Genomic DNA, 24835 nt, shown 5'->3' on the forward strand with positions numbered 1-24835 from the left:
GTTAAGAATTGAGTTTTTCATAAATAATTGCTAGTGAAAACAACATCAAAAGCATCAACAGAGGTATTTTTTCTCTCTAAATTAAATTAAACAAAGCAAGCAGCCAATTCCATATAAACGCACTATGCTGTAAAAGTGAACATTGTAACATCACAAATGACATTCATCAAGTCTCAATTACTCACCCACATGTCACTCCAACCCTTAACCACAAAAAAAGATCTTGGGTAGAATGTCCGAGCTGCTCTTTTCCATACAACAAATCAGTGATTTGAAATGCCAAGTACAAAAAGCACCATAAGATATAAAATTAGTCCATACAACTGGTGCTCTATGTTCCATGTCTTCGTAAGCCGATAGCTTTGTTTGAAGGACAGAATGAATTCAGATCCTTATTCACTGATAATATTCCCATCTTTGCATTCAAAAATCATTGGTACTCGTTTTCAATTCAAATGGAGCCATTCTCCAAGTTTGACAACATTGATTTTGTGATTCTCATGTGTTGTGTAACCAATTGTACTGTGCTTACAAATGTGACCAAGAATGATATTTGAGAGCAGCGGGTAAGGGGAATATTATCAGTAAATAATAGAGCCCAACAGTGCATGCCCACTTTTAAAGTGTTTTTTTCACATTAGTTTTTCCCATTTGGATGTCATAATAACCTTCATATAAGTTGAGGATTTTATGATGAAGCCATGAACCAAACCAACCAGATTGCATTTGTTTGCAAATTGAACAAAAAGACAAAAGTACTACATGTATACTTATTGTCTTAAATGAGGGAATGAGCTACTATCCCAAGAAGCATTGTGAATTACATAATCGGATAAAGAACCATAGAAAAATATAAAACAATTGATATGAATTTGTTTATTATTATCGTAGGATCAATATTCAGTATTTAAAGTATATTGCAAAATATTCAGACATATACACTGGCGGGCAAATGTTTGAATAATGTACAGATTTTGCTGTTTCGGAAGGAAATTGGTACTTTAATTCACCAAAGTGGCATTCAACTGATCATAAAGTATACTCAGGACATTACTGATGTAAAAAACAGCACCGATCACTTTATTTTTTTTAATTTTTGATCAAATCTAGACAGGCCCCATTTCCAGCAGTCATCACTCCAACACCTTTGAGTAATCGTGCTAAATTGCTAATTTGGTGCTATAAAATCACTTGCCATTATATCAAACACAGTTGAAATATATTTGGTTCATTAAATGATGCTTAACATTGTCTTTGTGTTTGTTTTTGAGTTGCCACAGTATGAAATAGACTGGCATGTCTTAAGGTCAATATTAGGTCAAAAATGACAAAAAAGAAACTGCTTTCTCTAGAAACTTGTCAGTCAAACAGTTTTGTGGAATAAAGGCTGCACAAATGCTTGAAACTGCCAAAAAACTTAAGATTTCAAACAAAGCTGTACACTACATTCTTCAAAGACAAAGGACAGCTGGCTCTAACAAGGACAGAAAGAGATGTGGAAGGTCAGATGTACAACTAAACAAGAGAATAAGTACATCAGAGTCTCTAGTTTGAGAAATAGATGTCTCACATGTCCTCAGCTGACAGCTTCATTGAATTATACCCGCTCAACACCAGTTTCATGTACAACAGTAAAGAGAAGACTCAGGGGTGCAGGCCTTATGGGAATAATTGCAAAGCCACTTTTGAAAAAGAAAAACTAAAAGAAAAAGGTTAGAGTGTGCAAAGAAACAGACATTGGACAACAGATAATTGGAAAAGAGTGTTATGGATTTTAACCCCATTGAGCTTTTGTGGGATCAGCTGGACTGTAAGGTGCGTGAGAAGTGCCCGACAAGACAGTCACATCTATGGCAAGTGCTACAGGAAGTGTGGGGTGAAATGTCACCTGCGTATCTGGACAAACTGACCGCTATAATGCCAAGGATCTGCAAAGTTGTCATTGCTGCACGTGGAGGAATCTTTAATGAGAACTCGTTGAAGTAGTTTAATAGTAACTTTTCACATTATTAATGTCCTGACTATACATTGTGATCAGTTGAATGCCACTTTGGTGAATAAAAGTACCAATTTCTTTCCATAAGAGCAAAATCTGTACATTATTCCAAACTTTTGGCTGCCAGTGTAAGTAGTTTGAGAATGTAGGGAGACTGATTCAGTTTCACATTCGTTTCAACCGATTCGGCATCATTCACAGTGCATCAATAACTCCATAAGATATGTATTTAGAATCACTATCCACTTTTGTTGTCTGGAAAAGAGCTACTCAGACATTATGCGCAAGATCTTATTTTGTGTTTAATGGAAGAAAATAATACTGGGCACGAGGGTGAACAAATTACGACAATTCAAATTTTTTGGTAAACTATCCTTTAAAAATGACAAAAACTACAGATATCCCCCATTATCATTTACAAAAGATATGGACTACACATAACTCAAACCACTGCTTTGTTTAAACTTGTTTGTTGTCTTATTTGGCACATGCAAACTCACAAATGGCAGAAAAGTCACTGAATGGATATCGGCACAGTTTCATTTTCCAATCTTCTCCATACAATACCCACCCACTCCCCGTAAGGATCCATATAGCAGGCACTTTTCAGAGTTCCCTCAATCCTATCCTGCAGGATATTCTGATGAAAAGTGTGTGAATGGTCGGTTTGCTGGGGCTGGTCACCCAAGCTGTTAGGCCTTCACCTACGCTCCCGACTCATCAACGCTCCCCTCTTCAGTCGTGCTACGAGAGAAGCGATGCATGCCAGGTGACCTCATCCCTGGCATGTCACCAGGGTGGACGGGGCCAGGCCTGAAGGCATGGGGGTCATGGTTGCTGGGTTGGTAGTACAGAGGAGGGTAGCCATCATAAGGGTCCTCCTCATCCTCCTCGTTGTTGTTATAGTTTGTGGCAGGGCCGTAGTTTTGGTAGGGGCCTGAGGGTAACTGTTGTACTATGGGAACATGGGGGAATTAGATTGGTTGTCATCTTTTTCAGTCACCACCACCAAGTGAGCAGGCGTTGAGTTAGCAAGAGAAGGAAGTAGCAAAGAGATAAAGGCATAATGTCAGAACAGACAGGAAGAAGAGATTTGAGCAGACTTTGAAACTTTCCAGCAATTAGCTTAGTTTAGAAATGTCCCACATCCAAATATGCATACTTCCATACCATATAGTTTGCAAAAAGTGCCAAATGAGTATGTCTGAATATGTAGCAGATTTGAAAAGTTGCATTAAATAAGGTGTAGAATTGTGAGCCAAGTGATTCTGTTTTGAAGCAAAAGTGCTATAGGTAGTTTATTCAGGTACTTAATTCAATTCAGAACATACTCTGGAAGTATGGGAATTCAGATGCAGGTTTTAAAGAACTCAAATTTTAAGAAAGGTAGTGTCAGAAAATGTTGTACAGTAAAATATGACACATTTTACTCTACAACCTCAGAATGTGTCAGGTCAAGACCAAATAAGATCTACATGAGCATCACAGTGGTCAAGCAGACTGAAACTGATGCTTGTATGATGTTCAGAGGGGTTAAAAAGGGAATGGCTTTGTAATGGTGGTGACATTGGGGACAGGGTTGGGGAACCAGAAGGGATTGCAGGAGGAGATCTTGGAGTTCTGGTGATTTGGGGAAAAAAATTCCCCAGATAAAGTCTTTGGTTTCATCCCATGGAAGGAGGGTGGGATATAGAAGGGGAGCGATGGGAAGAGCAGTTAGCTCTTAGAGAATGTTTCTCAGTAGTCATTCCCATACTGCTCTGGACCTTCATGCAGGTGTGAGACAATGGAGAAGATCCCGGCAAGAGAGAAGAAAGACACGGTGGTAAGTGTGAGTCCTGTATCACCCACATGCTCTGAGAAACACCTTGTTTTTAGGCATTCACATAATTGTCGCATCTTGACATTTAAGTTTCAATATGACATTCAAACTTAAAGACCCCACGAAATCAGTTGGCAAGCAGGTTTTTTGTCCTGTCTTAACGTATTTTCTATTGAAAAAGGATGTTTATGCCACATCAAAGGGCTCATCCTTTGTTTTAAAAAGCTAATAGGATTTAGTTACATCACAAATAAATAAAAATACAAATCTTAATCAGTATTTTTTTCTTATTAAATATTATCCTAAATATTTAAACATCCTTAAAACAAGATACATTTACTTGAGAAGCAAATTTTTAAAAACGGTGGCAGGTGGTATTACAGGGAGGGACCTCCTCCTTCTAAAAAGCATATGATTGGACAGAAATCTCTGTAGTGCAAGATGAGTAATCAATATTTTATGTGTTCCCGAAAGAGGAAAAACTGTTCATTTTAAATTACGTATTTCAGAAATGGCAGAAATGGCTACAGCAGCACATTTATGTGTATCATTCTCCCTCCACCTCCCTACCACCACTTGCTTAGATCTGCTTTACAGGGGGCTTTATCTTAATGTTGACACAGTAGCAGCAGCATGTCTCCTCTGTCTCAGCAGCATCAGCATGCGTAAAGCAGATCTAGTCCGCCAAGACCAAGCTTACTTCACTGTCATTATCAATAAAATCTTTAATCTATTTCCGAGAGTTATCCTAACTAAATACTGAACACTGGCATATAGCAGGCTAATAGAAAAAGCTAATAGACAAGAACTAAAAAGCCACAAAGCTAGATTTCATGGGGTCTTGAATATGGGTACTGCGTAGAAAACTTGCAATTTTTCATTAGAAATGAAACATTCCAGAGAGTGATTTCTAAACAAGTTACAAAATTTGCCATAGCTGAGCTGCAAGATTTTATGTTGACTGTGAATGCTTACAACTATAACCTTTATAGATCTTAAACGTCTTTATGCAAAATGTCATAAATCTTCATTTGTTTAATTGCTTTATTTTGCAGAAACCCAAGAGAACGTTTGCCTTATTTTTTGACAAAGCAACATAGGAATAATCTGTGAGGTGTTCACTAGAAAGCTTTTCTGGGATCTGATAAATGAGGTATTTAAAATGAGCCATCAATATCAGTCCAGTCTGACCTAGAGATGCTTCCTTATATTAAAAATGTGGTGAGAAAACAACTTTGAGAGCATTTACAAGCAGAATAACAGTTGTGGTCCTTCTTTTTCTTAGCATTGTTTGGGAAAGGCCAGTTTAATATGATGAAGGTCAGACAACAAGCTTATTTTTGCTCAAACCTTGCTGAATAAAATATATATGTATATATATTAAACTAGCCAAATGTGGTTAGCTGGTCTGCCATTCTGGCCAAACTGGATGAATTGTAGAGTGTTTTGGATGCTTTTCAGCTGGTCAGGATGAGAGACCAGCTAGCCAACCACTGGGAGACCAGCTAAACCTGCATAGATCAGTTTAAACCAGCCAAACACCTTAGGCTGGGTTAAGCTATTTTTATGTATTTTTTTCAGCAGGGAAAGCAATTTTGGACATACAAAATTGAGTGAAAATGAGCAAACCACTTCAAAAGGCCATAGAGAATAATAGTACTCTTTTATCAATTTGCTCTATGGTGATTATCATCAGTGAACCCCGAAGAGCAATTTTAATTTATTTACCTTATTGTCTCCTAGAACTCAATACCAGCCTGTTGTCGCTACCAGACTAACTCCATAATTGACTTTCAGCTGTTCAGTATCCATGGTTACCTTGAAATTTTCATGTAGATCTCAATGAAATTGAGAAATATTGACAGATAGAGGGAGTTAGAGAGACAGAGTAGGGGATAGAGAGGATTACCTCCACCGTTGTACCCGAGGCAGGAGTTCTGGTCGCAGTAGCCAGGGGGACCTGCAGGGCCAGGGTTACCAGGGGTACCTGGATGTCCAGGGGTGCCCAGAATGCCAGGTCTCCCTGGAGGGCCCTGACTGCCTGTTCGACCTTCTCCTGGAGGCCCTGAGAAAGTACAGAATGTCATGCTTTATTAAGATTTTAATACCATTTAAAACAGTGTTTCAAAATGCTTTACAGAAGATGTATACAGTGCATGTACATAAAGATTGACATAGATACATATGAAATTAGATCAAATAAATAATATCAACATAGAATAAAATAAAAATGTATATAGAATTATGCTTTGATATACAGTACTTTTTCAAAAGACCCAGTTGAATTAACTGCAAGATGCAGTTGGATGATTTGAGTGATCTAGAGTATATTTCATAATCAAATTGCAGAGGAATGTAGGGGCCACCATGAACGTATTTCAAAAGTGAGGATCTTTAAATAATTTCTGTAAGATACAGGTAGCCAGTATAGGGATTTAAGTGTTAGATTTAGTAGAAGACAATGGACATTAGTAGTCTGCATCTTTAAACCCAGCTGAGCTTTATTCCTCACAGAATACGGTGCAGCTGTAGTAAAATAGTTTTCTTTGCATTCGTTTTTTCAGTGTGAAACCCATTTCTTCTTTGCGACAGAAGTTTTAGCCACAGCCAATCCACATCCTTCCTTAGATGTAATTTGTACTTACAGCTCTGTGGCTTCTATGAATTTCATTTATACGAGGAGTATTGATCAAACCACAATTAGCAGTGAGCAGACGCTGACATTTTTCAAAGTCTACTCAACAGCCTTCCTGCTGAAATCAATATGAAAACATTTCTCTCTGACCCAAATATTGTTTCAATTTCTATATTCTACACAGGAATCAAAGGAACCAAAAACAGATCAAGATGTGTGCTGAGGTTATTAAAAGTTTGCAAGCTTGTATTTTCTATGAGAAAGGACATTTAATAACAGAATTATTTTAGTCTGTGCAATATGAAGATGCTGACTTCTGACAACTTTTTCCAATTTGGATAGAAATAAATGTACTACTGTTTCAAATTGCTTGAGGACAAAGATGTCCTTGTTATTGACATAAATGAACATTCTAACAAAACAAGTAAATCCCAGTACCCTTTAAAGGGGACAAGATAATAAAAAACAACAACACACACCCCATTTTAAAGATGCCACAGTATGTGACAGACATCTTAAAGCAGTAACTGTAATAATTTTGAAATCTCACTAATACAGACTTAATAATTCAAATTGTGATAATTCGAGTTAAAGAGTTGTCCTCGTATACACAATTCAAAGCCACAGCATGTTCTTCTCTAGGAACTTAAAGGCTATTGCACATATAAGATCTCACCTTGGGGTCCTGGGGGACCGCGGGGGCCCTGTGTCCCTACCCCTGGGCTGCCTTTCTCGCCTCTTTCTCCCGGTAGACCTGGCAAAGAGACAAAGAGCTGATAGATTTCAGCATCTCGTACAGGTACAATGCATTTTTAGATGGTTCTGTAAGGCTGCTAGCACTGAGATGACAATGCATCTCTGCGAGAACCAAGTCATTAAAAACTCTCATACAGAAGAACATCTCCACATGACAAAACACCCCCTACTGTGCAAGGACCATAAAATGCAGTTCTCACCCACATCTGCCCCCCTCTCTTACATAACTCACTTCAAGTCATTTTAGAGTCACCTAAAACTAAGTAATGACTTAGTAATGGCTCATTCCCTTTCAGCAAAGTCAAATCACAAGTAAGATTAAGAACTTAGTAAAATACTGCATTCTATCAGAGGCATAACCCCTCCCAGTTCCCTGGTAAATATCAAAAGACCTACTCAGTCACAAGTTTCAAAGGTCCACCTTCAAACCCCTAAATTGTAAACTAAAACCTGGACCCCTCAAACATGCACATCTGAAATAAAAATAGAATCGCTTGGTATTTAAGGAGAGATGACAAAGAAATCGGGGTTCTCTGTAGTCAGACGATCCCACACATTGATTTTAGGAATCTGCATTCAGATCTCCCATGCTTTGCAATTGCATTTAGTTTTTCCATTGTCAGGTATGTTTTTCTTTTAATTGTCTTTTATTTTTAGCAATGTTTGTTTATTCTGATCATATGTACAAATGGCTTTGATTGAGTTTGCAACTTACGTTTAAACCCTACCTGGCAAATAAATTGTTACTTTTTATTTATTCTGAATTCCTCCAAAATCATTTATCAACGGTAGATTCAAGGGACGCCTTTTGTTACTGCAAACTTATGTCCTGGATAATGACATTACTGGAGATTATGAATAGGAGAAAACCACTTAAGACTACCAGTCACTGCTTATCACTGTTTTAGCAAGTTGTATGAAACGTGACTAAATAAAACTATCATCTGGTTATGAGCAAGCAGTAAGTGGCCGAATCAGATGATATTAGTAAACCCTGCAACCGCTGACTATGAACAGAACTGATTTTGTGTCCGTGAGATCTATGTAATTAATTTGCTGGCATTTGACTCTGAGCGACAATTGGGACCCGAATGAAAGGATAATGAAAATTAAGAGGATTCAGAGTAATCAATAACTTAAAAAGACCAAATTAAAAGAATGATCAGAAAGTAATTTGAGCTTTAATCTAAATTAGAGGTCAACTTAAATTGGAATCAGATTAATATAAAATCGGAGTCAGATAAAATGAATAACGGAATTAATTTGTAAAGTGCAAATTAATAACTGTTTTGGTTCAGCGCTCAGAATAGACAGAAAAACGCAGAAACTTTCGAAGAACAGTCTATTCTATTCAAAGGGTTCCACTCTGGACCGATAGGTTTGTGAGTGTGACCTTCGCCCTTTCCTGTTTTACAGTTCTCCAGTTAGAAAGCAGTGAGAGCTCCTGTGTGATTCAACTGCTATTTTAAAAAATATATTTTTCCTCTTCTGTTGAATATACCAGTTAAAAAATGAATAATGAGTAGGATCAAGAAAGCCTCTAAAAAAGGACAAGATGTAACAATCGGTTTCGAGACCTATGTTTCAGTGGATACCACGCAAGTTGAGGGGAACAACCAAGCGGCCGCTATTAACAATATGGAGACCTAAAAATTCCTGGACTATGAGGAAGATGCTCCTTATAAGACTATACTTCTGGCTATTAAGAAAATTGACTCTTTCATGAACACCTTGGAGGCCTCTTTGAAGATGGTGCAGGCAACAACTCGAATTACAGATTTGGAAGAGACCTGTTCTGACTATGAGAGTCCTATCGCTTATCTAGAGAAGCTTTGCACCAACCTATCGAAAGAGATTACAGCCCTTACATCCAAGATAACTGACTTAAAGGGAAGGTTGAAAAGGCCGTATATATCCGAAATGCTGCATACATAGTTGGGGACATCTAATTTCCCAAACGGAGTGAAAGTGTACCGTGCACACCTCATTGGTTCACCCTCAAAGATAAAACCATGCTTGATGATCACTAAGATTCCCCACGATCTAGTTAAAGTTGAAACATTATATCTTGCACAAAATCAGAGTCCACTCTCTCTAAATGGAATATGTATCAGCTTATAACCTTCCCCTCCTGGCAAAAGTGACCACTCAACGTAGACAGTTAGACAGAGTCAAGGCGAAAGTGTAAGCCAAGGGTAAAAAAAAATGGCTTTATTTATCCTGCATGACTCATTTAAACTATGGTGAGACACAGAAAATATCATAATGTCAAAGAGTCATAATGTGGCAAAAATATTTTTTGTGTGTGTGCATATATATATATATATAAAACTGATGAAATCCTTAATATAACACAGACTCGTATATGTCAATATGTCAATTGCTAAAATGTATTTTTAGACATTAGCTGTCAATATTATATACTGTTAAATTAGGCTGATATGGGGTAAGAAATTGTGGACCTGCAAAGGTCTTCTATTTTTTTTCGTTTCTTATTTTCTTTCTAATTTTATCTTATTTTCTTACGTTTTTCTTCATCAAGGATGATTTGGGGCTGTTTAGAGAGCAATAATTAATTGATCTATTCATGAATACTCTGAAGACTTGTTCTTCCATGCTTGGAATTGTTGCCTTACAGATACAATGGGTTGATGGGGACTCATTTTGTTTGGGAATACGAGATATGGGATAATTGAGTTTGCACATTGCTTTTTATTCTTTTTTTTTCTTAAAAAGTTCTACATCAAGTTTTTCTTCTTCTCATGTATAATGTACAATGGCTAGTCTTATTGAGAAACATTTGAATATTATAAGTTGGAATGTCCGTAATTTGAATCACACTTAAGAGGTCTAAAAAAATAGTTTTTTTCTCTCCAATTTGGCATGCCCAATTCCCAAAGCGCTCTAAGTCCTAGTGGTGGCGCCTCAATCCGGGTTGCGAAGGACGAATCTCAGTTGCCTCCGTGACTGAGACAGTCAATTTGCGCATCTTTCTCTCCGCTTCTGACGGTCATAAGAGCTGCCTCGCGTGCCTGGGCTGCGATCACACACAGGCAGTGTTTTATGAATGGTTCATGTTCTCACAACCTCCTTTGGAATCTATGGTCTAACCACAACCTCCTTTGGTTTATTATTGATTATTTCCTGTAGCTGCAGATCTACATTTGGCATTGTAAACAACCATGGGGTATTGCAGAATCTGAATGGACAGACACATTTCCCTCCCTTTATACTTGTATGTCCGGGGGCGGAACATGCAAATTCTGTCTGCCAATTTCGAACTGGCCTTTTCTCAAGTTCAGAGGTGCGCGAGGCTCCCAAGGAAGACCCCTTGAGTCACTTCATTTGACACAATGTCAGAAGTGACAGAAGGGGAACTGAAACTTTTCCAGACCCCACCCCTTTTCCTTATCATTCCACATACTTTACTAATGTCTATGTCTTCCCCTAGAGAGGTACAGAACTGCCTCCAATAATTCTTTTGTGCAGTCTGAGTTACCTTTCTTTCTACTACCTATGCCTTCTTATACCTAATTAAGTTTGTAAATACGAATAACCTGCTAACTTTTCTAAATGCTTTGTTTCTGTCTGTGATTGCTTTGCTACATTCTTCTGTCCACCATGGAACAGCTTTATTTGTCCCAAACCTTTTCTTTTTCCTATTACTTCTGCTGTTCTATTCAGGATTTCACGCAATCTACTATTGAGTTCTTCAACCTCCATTTCTTCTATTGAAGCATATAAACCATTAATTATCTTATTATATATTTATTTAAAACTTTCCCAATCAGCTGTATTAAATTTCCAACCAGGATTACTACTCTCTAACATCTGTGTTATGTCTAGTCCTATTTTACAACATATTGGAAAGTGATCACTTCCCATTGTTTGTCCCACTGTTTGTTCACTTAATCTGCCCAATTTTCTGAAGTGTTAAATTAATGGCAGAACAACAACCCCTTGAAACATCCATTCTTGTTGCTCTGCCATCATTCAAATACACTAATCCCTTAATATTTATTACATCCTCCACTGTGCTTCCATTGTGATCATTGCTTGTGCTTCCCCATAACGTGCTATGTGCATTGAAATCCCCACACCACATCATTCTATAATTACTAGGGCTGTCAATCGATTAAATTTTTTAATCGAATGAATTACATGGTGTCCAGATTAATTAATCGCGATTAATCGCATATACAAATATTTGCTGAGAAAGCCCATCATATAACAATAATTCAATATATAATGATTATACTATTTATATCAATATATAATTATACACAGTTATCTTTAAAATTACAAAATTATATATATATATATATATATATATATATATATATATATATATATATATATATATATATATATATATACATACAGGTGAAACTCGAAAAATTAGAATATCGTGCAAAAGTTCATTAATTTCAGTAATTCAACTTAAAAGGTGAAACTAATATATTATATAGACTCATTACAAGCAAAGTAAGATATTTCAAGCCCTTTGATATAATTTTGATGAATATGGCTTACAGCTTATGAAAACCCCAAATTCAGAATCTCAGAAAATTAGAATATTGTGAAAAGGTTCAGTATTGTAGGCTCAAAGTGTCACACTCTAATCAGCTAAACACCTGCAAAGGGTTCCTGAGCCTTTAAATGGTCTCTCAGTCTGGTTCAGTTGAATTCACAATCATGGGGAAGACTGCTGACCTGACAGTTGTGCAGAAAACCATCATTGACACCCTCCACAAGGAGGGAAAGCCTCAAAAGGTAATTGCAAATGAAGTTGGATGTTCTCAAAGTGCTGTATCAAAGCACATTAATAGAAAGTTAAGTGGAAGGGAAAAGTGTGGAAGAAAAAGGTGCACAAGCAGCAGGGATGACCGTAGCCTGGAGAGGATTGTCAGGAAAAGGCCATTCAAATGTGTGGGGAGCTTCACAAGGAGTGGACTGAGGCTGGAGTTACTGCATCAAGAGCCACCACACACAGGCGGGTCCTGGACATGGGCTTCAAATGTCAAGCGTCTTACCTGGGCTAAAGAAAAAAGAACTGGTCTGTTGCTCAGTGGTCCAAAGTCCTCTTTTCTGATGAGAGCAAATTTTGCATCTCATTTGGAAACCAAGGTCCCAGAGTCTGGAGGAAGAATGGAGAGGCACATAATCCAAGATGCTTGAAGTCCAGTGTGAAGTTTCCACAGTCTGTGTTGGTTTGGGGAGCCATGTCATCGGCTGGTGTTGGTCCACTGTGCTTTATTAAGTCCAGAGTCAACGCAGCCGTCTACGGGACATTTTAGAGCACTTCATGCTTCCTTCAGCAGACAAGCTTTATGGAGATGCTGACTTCATTTTCCAGCAGGACTTGGCACCTGCCCACACTGCCAAAAGTACCAAAACCTGGTTCAATGACCATGGTATTACTGTGCTTGATTGGCCAGCAAACTCGCCTGACCTGAACCCCATAGAGAATCTATGGGGCATTACTAAGAGAAAGATGAGAGACATGAGACCAAACAATGCAGAAGAGCTGAAGGCTGCTATTGAAGCATCTTGGTCTTCCATAACACCTCAGCAGTGCCACAGGCTGATAGCATCCATGCCACGCCGCATTGAGGCAGTAATTAATGCAAAAGGGGCCCAAACCAAGTACTGAGTACATATGCATGATTATACTTTTCAGAGGGCCGACATTTCTGTATTTAAAATCCTTTTTTTATTGATTTCATGTAATATTCTAATTTTCTGAGATTCTGAATTTGGGGTTTTCATAAGCTGTAAGCCATAATCATCAAAATTATATCAAATAAAGGCTTGAAATATCTTACTTTGCTTGTAATGTGTCTATATAATATATTAGTTTCACCTTTTAAGTTGAATTACTGAAATTAATGAACTTTTGCACGATATTCTAATTTTTCGAGTTTCACCTGTGTATATATATATATATATATATATATATATATATATATATATATATATATATATATATATATATATAAAATAAAAAATATTCAGATAATTACAATGCATTACATTCCTGTAGCAGAAGAGTTAATCATTGATAAGACCATACAAAAAGCGGCTTTAGAATACAATGTATTGTTTACTACCATATTATTGATCATAATCCAATCATTGGCATACAGTTCACAGCAATCAATTTCACAAGTGAATTTGTCAATCAGTTCAAGATTTATTATGAGGGCTTGTTTAAGGACCCAGCCAATTTACACCTACGTCATACATGCTTGTGTAGCGTCTCGGGTGCGTTGTGTCAAAAACATAAAATGTTTAGGTCACTGTGTCAAGTTAAATATAGTTTAATACTCAATCTTTAAACACATCTTGAGATCCCTTAGTTCAGATTTGCGCTCCATCAAGTGTTTTGAATGCAAGAACGTAATGCATGTTTGTGTTGTTCTGCGTACTGAAGTGTTTTCTTCACTGTATAAACTTTGTGTTGCTCATACAGCTTAAATTTCACTTACTGCCCTCTGGAGTAAACAGGTGGTACTACAAGCTTGCATTTCTCAGGAATCTTCCTTATTATGGTCCGGGGGCATGCGATTAATTGCAAAATTTTTTTAACGCGTTATTTTTTGCAAAATGAATCGCACTGAATTAACGCGTTAAATCGACCACCCTAATAATTACATATTATAATTCCCTATTAAGCCTATTGCATGGATAAAAAAAGTTAACCATTCTTAACATTTGTGCCTCAGCCCATTCTTCAATATCTATTGACTCATGCTCTTTATTCACTTGTATAACCCTATATCCCACACCCTCCTTAATAAATGTGGCCACTCCAACCCCATCTTTCTGTCCCTACGAACAACTGTATACCCTTGTAGAATGGTATGTTTTAACCAAGTTTCTTGCATATCGTTTGCTACAATAATCCTAGCATTCCATTGTAAAATTATTAACACCAATATCGACCCCTGTGAGATTGTTATCTGCTTCTTAAGCATCTCACTTAATTTTCTACTAAAATGTCCTGAATGTCCAAGTATTTTTCTGCTGCTTTTATGAAGATTTTAATTCTTTCTGTCCTGCTTTCTGTTTGCGCAGTGCAGTTTACTAGTTCTGCCAAGAAAGCAACAAATGTTATTCTGTCCATTACAAGTGTATTATTGTTGTCTTTGCTTTGATTCTGGCCTACAATAATCTGATCTGGTTTGATCACCTTTTCAGCAGCCTGCATCAGCCTTTTCACTTTGCTTAGCATATGATAACCCCTCGGATATCATAGTTCGGTCTCTTCGCCGACACCATCGAGGACTTTGCCCAGCAGTTCTCAGAGGTGAAGAAGCAGACGGAGGCCATTTCTCACATCATGCCCCGTCACGCCACAGGCACGGGCCGTGCTCCGCCTGCTCGCTGAGGGCATCCTCCTGTGGCTTCCAGGAAACGTGCAGCTCTGCCTCAACCTGGGCCCAGCTATCAGCCCCAGCAACGAGCGCCCCGCAGGAAGCGCACGCACCCCTGTCTCATGAACATCCTCCAGATCCCGGAAGGCTCCCAAGCGTTTCTGAGACAGATGACCCAGAGATTGAGATGTTTACTCTGGAGCTGATAAGCAGACCACTTCGTCCCTGGTGGAGGGCTGGTAGGAGAATCCTCAGTTCAGTTTATTTTCTTTGACGCACTACATTCGGGCTGCGGTAACCACATTCTCAACAAAAGATCATTTTCATCTTTCTCTGGGTCACCTGGCCCACAGATGCCATTCTCACAGTATCCCGGTGCCACACCTCAACAGTCCTGGCACACCGGATTCGGACCCCCTGCCTTCGGCCCTACGACTGCTGCCCCCCGGCCGGCCGGTTCTGATGAGTCCAAAGGACGCCTTCATGGGACCTCCTCCTCAGTCACTAACCTGACCCTGCCGGGTGTGCGGAGCAAGGTAAGTGCTTCGAGTCCTCTCTCAACACCAGAGCCTCGGGACACACTTCCGCCACGGTCCGCCCCACCGGGTACGTAAAAAACGATAGTCCCATTAGTGCCCCAGCACGGACATTGGATGCGTGGCTTTCACTTCCCGTTTATGCAATTCAATTCACCAGGCGGTGAATTTCGGCGGCGTCCAATTTACCTTGGTGCACGGCGAAGACGACAACAATCTGCGTGCGGAGAGCCTGTCCCTCCAGCCGAGATGAAGAAGGGTTTCTACAGCCCTTACTTCATCGTACCCAAGAAAGGCGGTGCTTACGACCGATCTTGGACTTGCGATTTTTCAACCGGACCTTACACAAACTCCCGTTCAAAATGCTCACGCAAAGACACATCTTAACTTGCATCCGGCATCAAGATAGACCTGAAGGACGCGTACTTCCATGTCTCGATCTTGCCTTGACATCGACACTTTCTACAGTTTGCATTCGACGGACAGGCGTATCAGTACAAAGTCCTCCCCTTCGGTATGTCCCTGTCCCCTCACGTCTTCACAAAGGTTGTAGAGGCAGCCCTTGTCCCGCTAAGGGAAGTGGACATTCAAAAACTCAACTACCTAGATGACTGGCTCATCCTGGACCACTCCAGCGATTTACAATGCGCCCAGAGGGACCAGGTGCTCAGGCACCTCAGCCAACTAGGGCTTCAGGTCAACTGGGAAAAGAGCAAGCTCGCCCCGGTTCAGAGCATCTCTTTTCTCGGCATGGAGTTAGACTCAGTCTCAACGGAAGCACGCCTCACCAAAGAGTGTGCGCAGTGTCCAAACCAGGCACAGCGGTTCCTCTAAAACATTTCCAGAGGCTCCTGGGGCATATGGTGTCCTCCGCAGCGGTCACGCTGCAGGGGTTGATGCATATGAGACCACATCAGCACTGGCTCCAGACTCAAGTCCCGAGATGGGCATGGCGCCACTGCACGCACCGTGTGCTTATCACCCCCACCTGTTGCCAGACTTTCAAACCCTGGACAGACCTTTGTTTTCTATGGACAGGAGTCCACTTACAGCAGGTGACCCGACGTGTTCTGGTGTTCTGGGGGCTGTGCAAGTACGCATTTCCCCCAGTGAGCCTTTCTTTCTCAGGGATGGGGCACCCTCTGGCATCCGCGCCCAGACCTCTGGAACCTCCACGTCTGGCCCCAGGATGGGATGCAGAAGATTTAAGTGGCCTACCACCTGCTGTCATGGACACGATCAACCAAGCCAGAGCTCCCTCTACCAGGCAGCTTTACGGCCTGAAGTGGCGCTTGTTCCCGAATTGGTGTTCTTCCCTGTCTGAAGACCCGCAGAAGTGTGCAGTCAGGTCAGTGCTCTCATTCCTGCAGGATGGTGTCCCCCTCCACCTTGAAGGTGTATGTTGTCGCTATTGCAGTCCACCACGGCAAGAATTTGGGTAAGCACGACTTGATTATCAGGTTCCTTAGAGGTGCCTGGAGGTTGAACCCTCCCTGGCCAAGCCTGTTCCCCTCATGGGATCTCTCAGTTGTCCTCTTGGGCCTTCAGAGATCCCCCTTTGAGCCACTAGAATCGGTTCAGCTCAAGGCCCTCCCCCTGAAGGCGGCCCTCCTGATCGCGCTTGCTTCTATCAAGAGGGTCGGGGACCTGCAAGCATTCTCTGTCAGCAACACTTGCCTGAAGTTAGGTCCGGCAGACACTCACGTCATCCTAAGACTGTGACCGGGCTACGTGCCCATGGTTCCTACGACTCCCTTCAGAGAACAGGTAGTCAACCTGCAAGCTCTGCCCCTGGAGGAGGCAGACCCAGCCTCTTTGTTGCTGTGTCCAGTGCGCACCCTGCTTACTTATGTGGACCGCATGCAGAGCTTTAGACGTTCTGAGCAGCTCTTTGTCTGCTTTGGTGGACAGAGGAAAGGGAACGCTGTCTGAGAAACAGAGGCTTTCCCACTGGGTGGTTGACGCTATAGCATTGGCCTATCACTCCCAGGCCGTGCCCGACCCTTGCGGGTTCGAGCACACTCGACGAGAAGTGTGGCATCCTCGTGGGCACTGGCCAAAGGCACCTCCCTAGCAGACATATGCAGAACAGCAGGTTGGGCAATACCCATTACCTTTACGAGATTTTACTCAGGGTCGAGTCGGTTTCATCACGTGTTCTCTCAGGTCCGAGCCAGTAGAATTCGGTAACATGGAAACAACTGACCGGGTGTACCACTTGTACCAAGCGCCTGTCCCCTCCACTGAGGTGATCTCAAGTACTCTTATCCCAGGAGATTCCACTAACTCGGCTCCCTGGATGACTCCTCCCTAGTCCTCTGGTCCACAAATTCAGTGGAGGAATTCCCAGACCAGACCCACTACGAGTACTCAAACTACTCTGTACTGTAATAGGTGTTCCACAGGATGGGACACCATGTGGACTTATCCCCGTGTGTATTTTCCATGGTATGGTCCCCTTGTGAGCGGACCCGCATCTCCATTGGGCAGTCCCCTTTGCCCCCCGGTCGCCGTGTTTGTAGCAACTCCTCCCCCTCAACAGGTAGGATCTACCACTGTGCCATTCTCCACATGTGACCTGAAAACACATGTGATGTATTTCACCACTCTTTACCTCCCCCAGCCTGGGCAGGTGTGGACTCCGCAGGATCTTTTCCCCCTGAAAGAATAGGAATTGGAATAGAATGCCTTCCCGCCTTGACGCGTCACCTTGTACCCCCTACGGGATGTAGGGAACCAGAAGGTTATGACGATCTTATGGGGTGTTGAGGAAGGGTATGTGCAGTCTGACGTGGCCTGTCGCTTTGGCACGCAACTGCCTGCCTGCACCTGCATCAGCAACGCACATAAACGGTTCAGCGCATGGTGTGATTAAATATGGACCCCTAGTGTCGCTTCTTCGACACAACATCGAAGTGGGCGACAGACGGGGAACATCTAGATTACCATTTTAACCTCCGTTCCCTGATGGAGGGAGGGCTCCGCAGGGCAAAATCCTGAATGGACAGACGCATTTCCCTCCCTTTATACCTGTATGTCCGGAGGCGGGACATGCAAATTCTGTCTACCTATTTCTCATTGGCCTGTTCTCAAGTTCAGAGTTGAGCGAGGCTCTCAAGAGAGACCCCTAGTGTTGCTTCTTTGACACAATGTCTCTTTCCCTCCATCAGGGAACGAAGATTACAATAGTAACATAGATGTTTCAAGTTCTTAAATTATTTTTCAAGACTAGTAAACAGTTAGTAGTAAAATAACAATAAAAAACAGCAATGAATAAAAAAAGAACAAATACTAGAACAAAAATACAAATTAAGAAAATTAAGTGCTTAGCAGCAGTAGGCAATCAAGTATTCAAGTAAACATTCAGACAAACAATCACATATTCGGTACACCTATCAGTCTGGTATAACAGGCTATCCTCCCATTTCCTAGGTTATGAGACTGAACTGTTGCCACCTTCAGGAAGTGCTGCTGTTTTGTTTCTATTTTGTTTTTGTTGTTTGTTTCTTTTTGTTCCAACTGTTGTAGATTTTTTGTTTGTTTGTTTGTGTGTCATTTTTATTATCAAATGTATGTCCTGTTGTCTGTGTGCAACCGAGCCTAACCTCTTTTGCTGAATTATATTTCTGTGTGTACATATGCCATAGCTGCTCTTTGTCCCATGTCAGTTAAAGTGTCCCCCAATTTTGAGATGAAGGCTTGATTGTATTGTGTGCTAACTTGCTTCTGTCAGATTTAATTTTTTGGTTTTTATTTTGTTTGCAGGAGCTGTATACCCAAGGCAGAGGGGCAGTTTCTACTTTTCCCCCCTTCATTGGTGGTGTTCCTCTCACTGAGTGCTGTGCTCGTCACTTACATTCAACTCATTGTGCGTGCATGTGTACACACGTGTGTGTGGTGTGTGTTTGAGCCACTGTGTTTAACTGTTCCCTTCTGCATATTGTGGCACTGTTTTCCAGCCCCTTCAGCTTATCGAAGCCCCCTTTGGCATATCACAGCCCCGTTTCATGGTCGGCACCCACTGGGAAAAGTCCTGGTTCTCCCAATGGACAGTCCGCCTCTGCCTGGCATCTCTAATTGCTGTATCACACTTCCTGCCCTCAGAGTAATTCAAGCTTGATGTACCACCTGTTTTCAGCAGGGGGCAGTAAGTGAAACTCCAGCTGTATTGGCAACGTGCAGTTGTACAGACAACAAACCACACTCAGGCATGCTTGACACCAGCGACAGCATCGGGGTGAATTCCAATCTATAGTGGCTATCCCTTAGCCATACTCACTCAATCTGCTTGGATGAGCCACAATCTAAGCCGTTGTAAATTAGGCAATATACACACCTGTGCCCACCCATCAATTAAATTAAATTAGATATTGTATTTAATTAAATAAAAGCATAAGCAGCCAGCTGTGCTGTTGCCTGACAACCATAAGCAACTAAATTCAACTTGAAGTTGTGCATAACACCTCTTAATAAGGAGTCCTTTCTCGTCTTGAATGAAACATCCTGCTCTTTAAATTCACATAAGCTTTCTTCATTCAAGTTCCCACACTTTTTGATGAATTATTTCCATAATTAATTTCAATGCATTATGGGATACAGATTTTTTTTTATTGTTTTTAAGAGATCACACTCACAAAGTGCAATTTATAGCTAATGAAATATTTCAGAGCTGAACATCCCTAAAGATTTTTAAAATCACTCTAAAAGTTTCAATTACTTTTAAAATGTAGCTCATTGCCATGACTTTTCCAGGCATGGAAATCCCTTTTTTTAATTCCCTGATATTTCCATGACCATGTAATGTAAATCAGTCAAGTGCCAACTGATTGCAGCGAATATATCTGCTGCAGAATAAACAAACTGTAGCAAAATTATACAATTCTATGCATATTCTAGTCCATTATACCACCCATCCTATTTCAGCCTGCATTTACATTACTAATATTAAAAGACCTGCATTGGTATTGAAGACAGCAATGCCTAAGGAGTCACAGTTGATTTGTCCAATCATTTGTCTCCAAGGATCTGAAAACCCCTCAGAATTTGAGCAGCCCACGGGCAGTCTGCTCTTCATCACCTCTGAACAAGTGGTCAATTAATCCAAAAGGAGCCTCTGAAAGAGAGTACTGATTATAGGCTTCTTGTTAACATAAACACACACATTCCCCTGAGTTATCTCTCACTAATTGATCTGTTTTGCCCTGGCTGCCTCTTAGCTATGATCTTAAGTATTTCTGCTTGGAAACTGTGTGAAAGTGCAGATTATCAGCAATGATCCAGAGAAATCTCACTGTCTCTCTCATGCTGAAGCCATAGGCTGTGTGTTATCAGAGCTGTTATAATTGAGGATACTCACTCATGATAAAGACTCAGGTTTGTAGTGCTGTTAGCAGAAGAATCATGTAGATCTTATTCAGCTGCTTTCAGACAAAATAAATAAACTTTCTAGTTTCAGCAAGATTTGTGGGGCTTTTCATTGCTTTTGAAGTTGTTGGTAAAAATTCAACCCTTAAGCTGGCACCACACTAGCTGATTTTTCCAGTGATTATCAGATGTGAGCTTCATTAACAACCCCCAAAACAAACAAACATCCAGCTCGCTTGAAAAATCATTCTGTCGCCGAGGTGGGGTCTTGAATTCTCATCGTGTGACCAATGAGCTTCTTCTTTTACAGAAGAACTGACAAGATGTCAAGCTGATATGAATGTTTTAATTGCACTCATCACAAATGCTGATTGTAATCCATTGTGATTCTGTCACCAATTGTTTTTCCTTACTTTTTTTTCTACATTAATATGGCATCAGAAAACAGAGCCACGGCAGTCTGTTTTTATTCACTGAAAGCAGTATGGACATATACGCATTCTATGGCAAGCCTTGAGGGGATACATACACAATCAAGCATTTTCACATGGTACAGTTACTTCATGATTTGCTTCCGAAGGGTGTTTTTACACCTGCTCCTTTGGAATATTTATCTAGGAATGTGGTGCATTTCCTCAAACACTGTAACTATTTTAGCCCCTGTTTCAGAACAAATCATGGAAGCTACAGGGCTGAGAATGCCCTAAATCACTATTACAATTGTTTATGCTCACGCTGTACTCATGTTGTTATTTAGGTTTGTCACCACACCACCATTTTGTATTGGCAAGTGTGTCATACCTCCAACTGAAGAGAGCAAGATCTCAGCAAAACAGTCTGCATGTGTGACACCCTAAGCCAAAATGTTGTTGTATTGAATCTGCAAGTGTGGTGCTGTCTTTACAGACTACAATGACTAAAGCATAGGTAACAGGGCCGATAATGTTATTTAACTAGATTTTATTTTATTTTATTATTTTTATCAATTAATATTTTCCTCATGTGAATTATTCAATTTCTATTGTTCTTGTTCATAAATATGTTTAATTATAAAAAGGGTCTGTGAAGTATAATGGTTTTGTACTTCTCCCCCCGCCTGTTGAAACAAAGTGGTTTAGTCCAGGCAGTCATTTCAATTTATCAAGTTATGTTCTTCTTTTCAGTCTTTTGCTCTTCTCTCTCCTGAAAGGAAGAGTGTTAACTGATGTGAACTGAAGCTGCAGTGACGATTTGTACAAATATATATTCTTTATGCAGACCCAGCGTGCCGTAGTCCAGTCTCCTTCTTTCAGCACTCCATTTACACAAAAAACAACACAACGTAAAGTGAAGAAACCAATGGTAACACATATGCAGTATTTTTGTTGTGTCTTAATATTGGCTTGCTTACATTATCCATAAAAGACTTGAGTACTTTTTATATTGTTTGCGATAAGTTGTGGTACAGTAGTAGCTTTTAAAAACATCTGTAAATTTGGCAGATTGTAGATAATTCCTTGACATTTTAATACCTACATATTCAAAACATGTTGTTCATTATACATACTGCATCATATAACATGCATTTAACACTATCTAGTGATGATGTAAATTATTTGAAATACAAAGTTAGTTTACCTCTCTCTCCTTGACGGCTGTTTTGTCCACTGGCTCCAGGGAATCCTGGTCTGCCAGATGGACCCTGCTCTCCTTGTGGCCCCGGAGGCCCCGGCCGACCAGGCTCACCTGGAGGACCTGGTACTGTCCGTACTGAAACAGTCTGACTAGGAATCTGGTTCAGGATGGAGTTGTAGTGAGACATATGACCTAAAGGGGAAAGAGGAAATATTAATGAGGTCAGAATAAAATACATTTGAACAAATTCTAATCATAATAGTTCCTCAACTATTTGGTCAGGAACTATGGCCCTGTCATACAGGGGTTCAATTTAAACAACTATCAACAATGTTGATTTTTTGTATGAAAGTCTCTCCTCAATTGTTGCATTAACCACATGCAGGCTGGATGATGCACAGTAGTGATACTAAAAACTGACTGCTTAGATAGATGACCTCAAATAATGTATTTATTTTTTGGTTATTTATGGTTAATATTCAGTATTTAATGGATTATATTTATGTGGAATGAGGCAAATTGTCCCTTTTGCAATCTTCAGCTGTATTTTGTATGGAAATAAATTATGTTGCATCATTTGAAAATTAATTCTGATTGGTCATTTTACTAATAATAGGGTCCTTTATGTTTTTGTCTCCTCTGGCAATTGTTCAGTGGCTAAAACTTGCCTTTTGCAAATAAATACAATTATTTATGCATTGTATACCTCAGAGTTGTGCATATTATGAAGTGAATTGATTCAAACAGTTCATTTTAAAACTTTAGTTATGTTAATTTTGAAGAATTTTTTGAAGAGGCTACGTCCACCATGGCCTCAGTAGACGGACTGCAATTGAGCACACACAAACAAGGTACTCACTCTGAATTAGCTGCTCGCAAACTTGTCGTGCTATGGCACGGACAACCGCCTGAGACTGCATGTCACCCTTAAGAAACAAACAATACTGGATTAAGACCATAACACAGAAAGGTTGCTGTGACATAAAACACAAACACACAAACACACAACACTCACTTTTGTTGCTTTTAAGAGAGGCTAATACCCTGTACTATGTGGGTTTTTAATACAGCCTATTTAACACTCAGCATGTGTCCTTTGTTTGGTGCCCAGAACCACAGCAGTGGAAAGACTGCTGTGTGGAAGCTCTTGTCTGACATATAGCTATTACTGTGCCTGTAGTACTTTTAATGCTCCAGCAGTGTCTGAATTAAAAACTCTATGCGTGGAGAGAGTGAAAAAGAGAAGCTGTAGTTTATTGTTGCTATTGGGATTTTTCGCTGTCAGCGAGCTCCATCAAAGTGCTGATCTAAGTTCCATGACAGTTTAGAGGCAGATTGCAGACTTACCCTCTCCCCCCGCTCGCCTTTAGTGCCAAGAGGCCCCTGCAGAAAGAGAGACAATGAGTGAAGATATCAGTACACACTGATTTGGAAATGGATTGGAGTAATATGCATCAGATTAATATCACCAGAACTTGAATTTGAAAAAGCCCCCGAATTCATGATCTTGAAAAAAAATGCAAGGAAGAGCAAACGAGTGTCGATGTAATCCATCTTTCCCAAAGCTCAAAATAATACATATATACATACTGTATATATATATACTACTCAGTATTATTACATAATCTTTAATGGTTTTTCTTTGTATGTATATATTTTTTAATCTTCTTGTTCACAATACAATACTGATTACTCTGTTTAAAATAATTACTCAAGTGCTAGTTTACAGATTTACCCTTGTTAATGTATATATTCCTGTTTAATTATATTTTGTATATTTTATGTATATACAGAACCCCACATACTTCAACTTACCATTGATAAATGCTACTTATTTGGAACACTCCTGGTATGAGACTTTAATGTTCCCTATCAAAAAGCTACACTTTGATGCTGTGCTGATTTAGCGCTTTGGGAACGTCTTTAGAAGTGACCAGCTGTGAATATGTGTGCAACACGTTAATGAAATTGACTAGAATTTATAGACTCTGCTGGTGACATCATTGGATGCACCTGTAGCAGGGCTATAAATAGATGCGCCACAGGTGCATCGTCAGACCTTTTGTCTTCAGATCATTCTGTGTGTGTTGTGCTTCTTGACTGTCAGAACTTTCTAGTTTCCTCTGTTAGGAGTTAGAATTGTTAGGCAGTGTGCAGAAACCTTTCTCTTTCTCTTTTCTTTAAAAAAAAAGAAGAAAAAGAATGACTGATAAACAAAAAAAGCGGTGTGTGTTCCCATGTTTACGCTCTATGGCTGAAATGGACACACACCAGTTTTGTTTTGTGTGTTTGGGGGAAGAGCATGCTGCTCTTGCGTTGGGGCAAATTGCTAACGACAGACGCCTCCCTGACTGGCTGGGGTGTGGTCTTAAGTGGTCGTCCAGCTCGAGGGGAATGGGAGGGTCATCAGCTCGATTGGCACATCAACTGCCTTGAGTTGATTCCGGTGTTTCTGGCTCTGAAATACTTCCTCCATTATTTGAGAGGCTGCCATGTCCTGGTGCGGGTGGACAACACAGCAGTAGTCTCTTACATAAAGCATCAAGGAGGTCTACATTCACGCCAGCTCAACAGACTGGCACGGCAGATTCTCCTTTGGGCCCAGGGCAAGCTCCTGTCAATCAGAGCAGTTTATATCCCTGGATGCCTGAATGTGGGAGCAGATTTACTGTCCAGACAGAAAATACCGACGGGGGAGTAGAAACTCCACCCCGAGGTAGTGGAACAAATCTGGGT

The 24835-nt window shown here is 40.4% G+C and overlaps 1 protein-coding gene across 4 annotated transcripts in view; it reads right to left on the reverse strand.

Moving 5' to 3' along the window:
* Positions 1 to 2103: 2103 nt before the first annotated feature.
* LOC127658463 (collagen alpha-1(XIV) chain-like) overlaps positions 2104 to 24835 on the reverse strand; it is a 176011-nt gene continuing 153279 nt past the window's right edge. For 2 of the 4 annotated variants that reach the window (XM_052147787.1, XM_052147785.1), the window contains 6 exons: positions 23447 to 23482; positions 22959 to 23025; positions 22103 to 22291; positions 7130 to 7207; positions 5728 to 5883; positions 2104 to 2986 (listed from right to left, as the gene is read on the reverse strand). In XM_052147787.1, coding sequence (XP_052003747.1) covers positions 2952 to 2986; positions 5728 to 5883; positions 7130 to 7207; positions 22103 to 22291; positions 22959 to 23025; positions 23447 to 23482 — 561 coding nt within the window. In that variant the 3' untranslated portion in view covers positions 2104 to 2951. Of the gene's footprint in view, positions 3763 to 5727; positions 5884 to 7129; positions 7208 to 22102; positions 22292 to 22958; positions 23026 to 23446; positions 23483 to 24835 lie in introns of all 4 variants that reach the window. The other 2 variants (XM_052147788.1, XM_052147786.1) reach the window with 2 other exon arrangements.

This window comes from Xyrauchen texanus, chromosome 17 (genome assembly GCF_025860055.1).
Source record: "Xyrauchen texanus isolate HMW12.3.18 chromosome 17, RBS_HiC_50CHRs, whole genome shotgun sequence".
Classification (NCBI taxonomy): Eukaryota; Metazoa; Chordata; class Actinopteri; order Cypriniformes; family Catostomidae; genus Xyrauchen; species Xyrauchen texanus.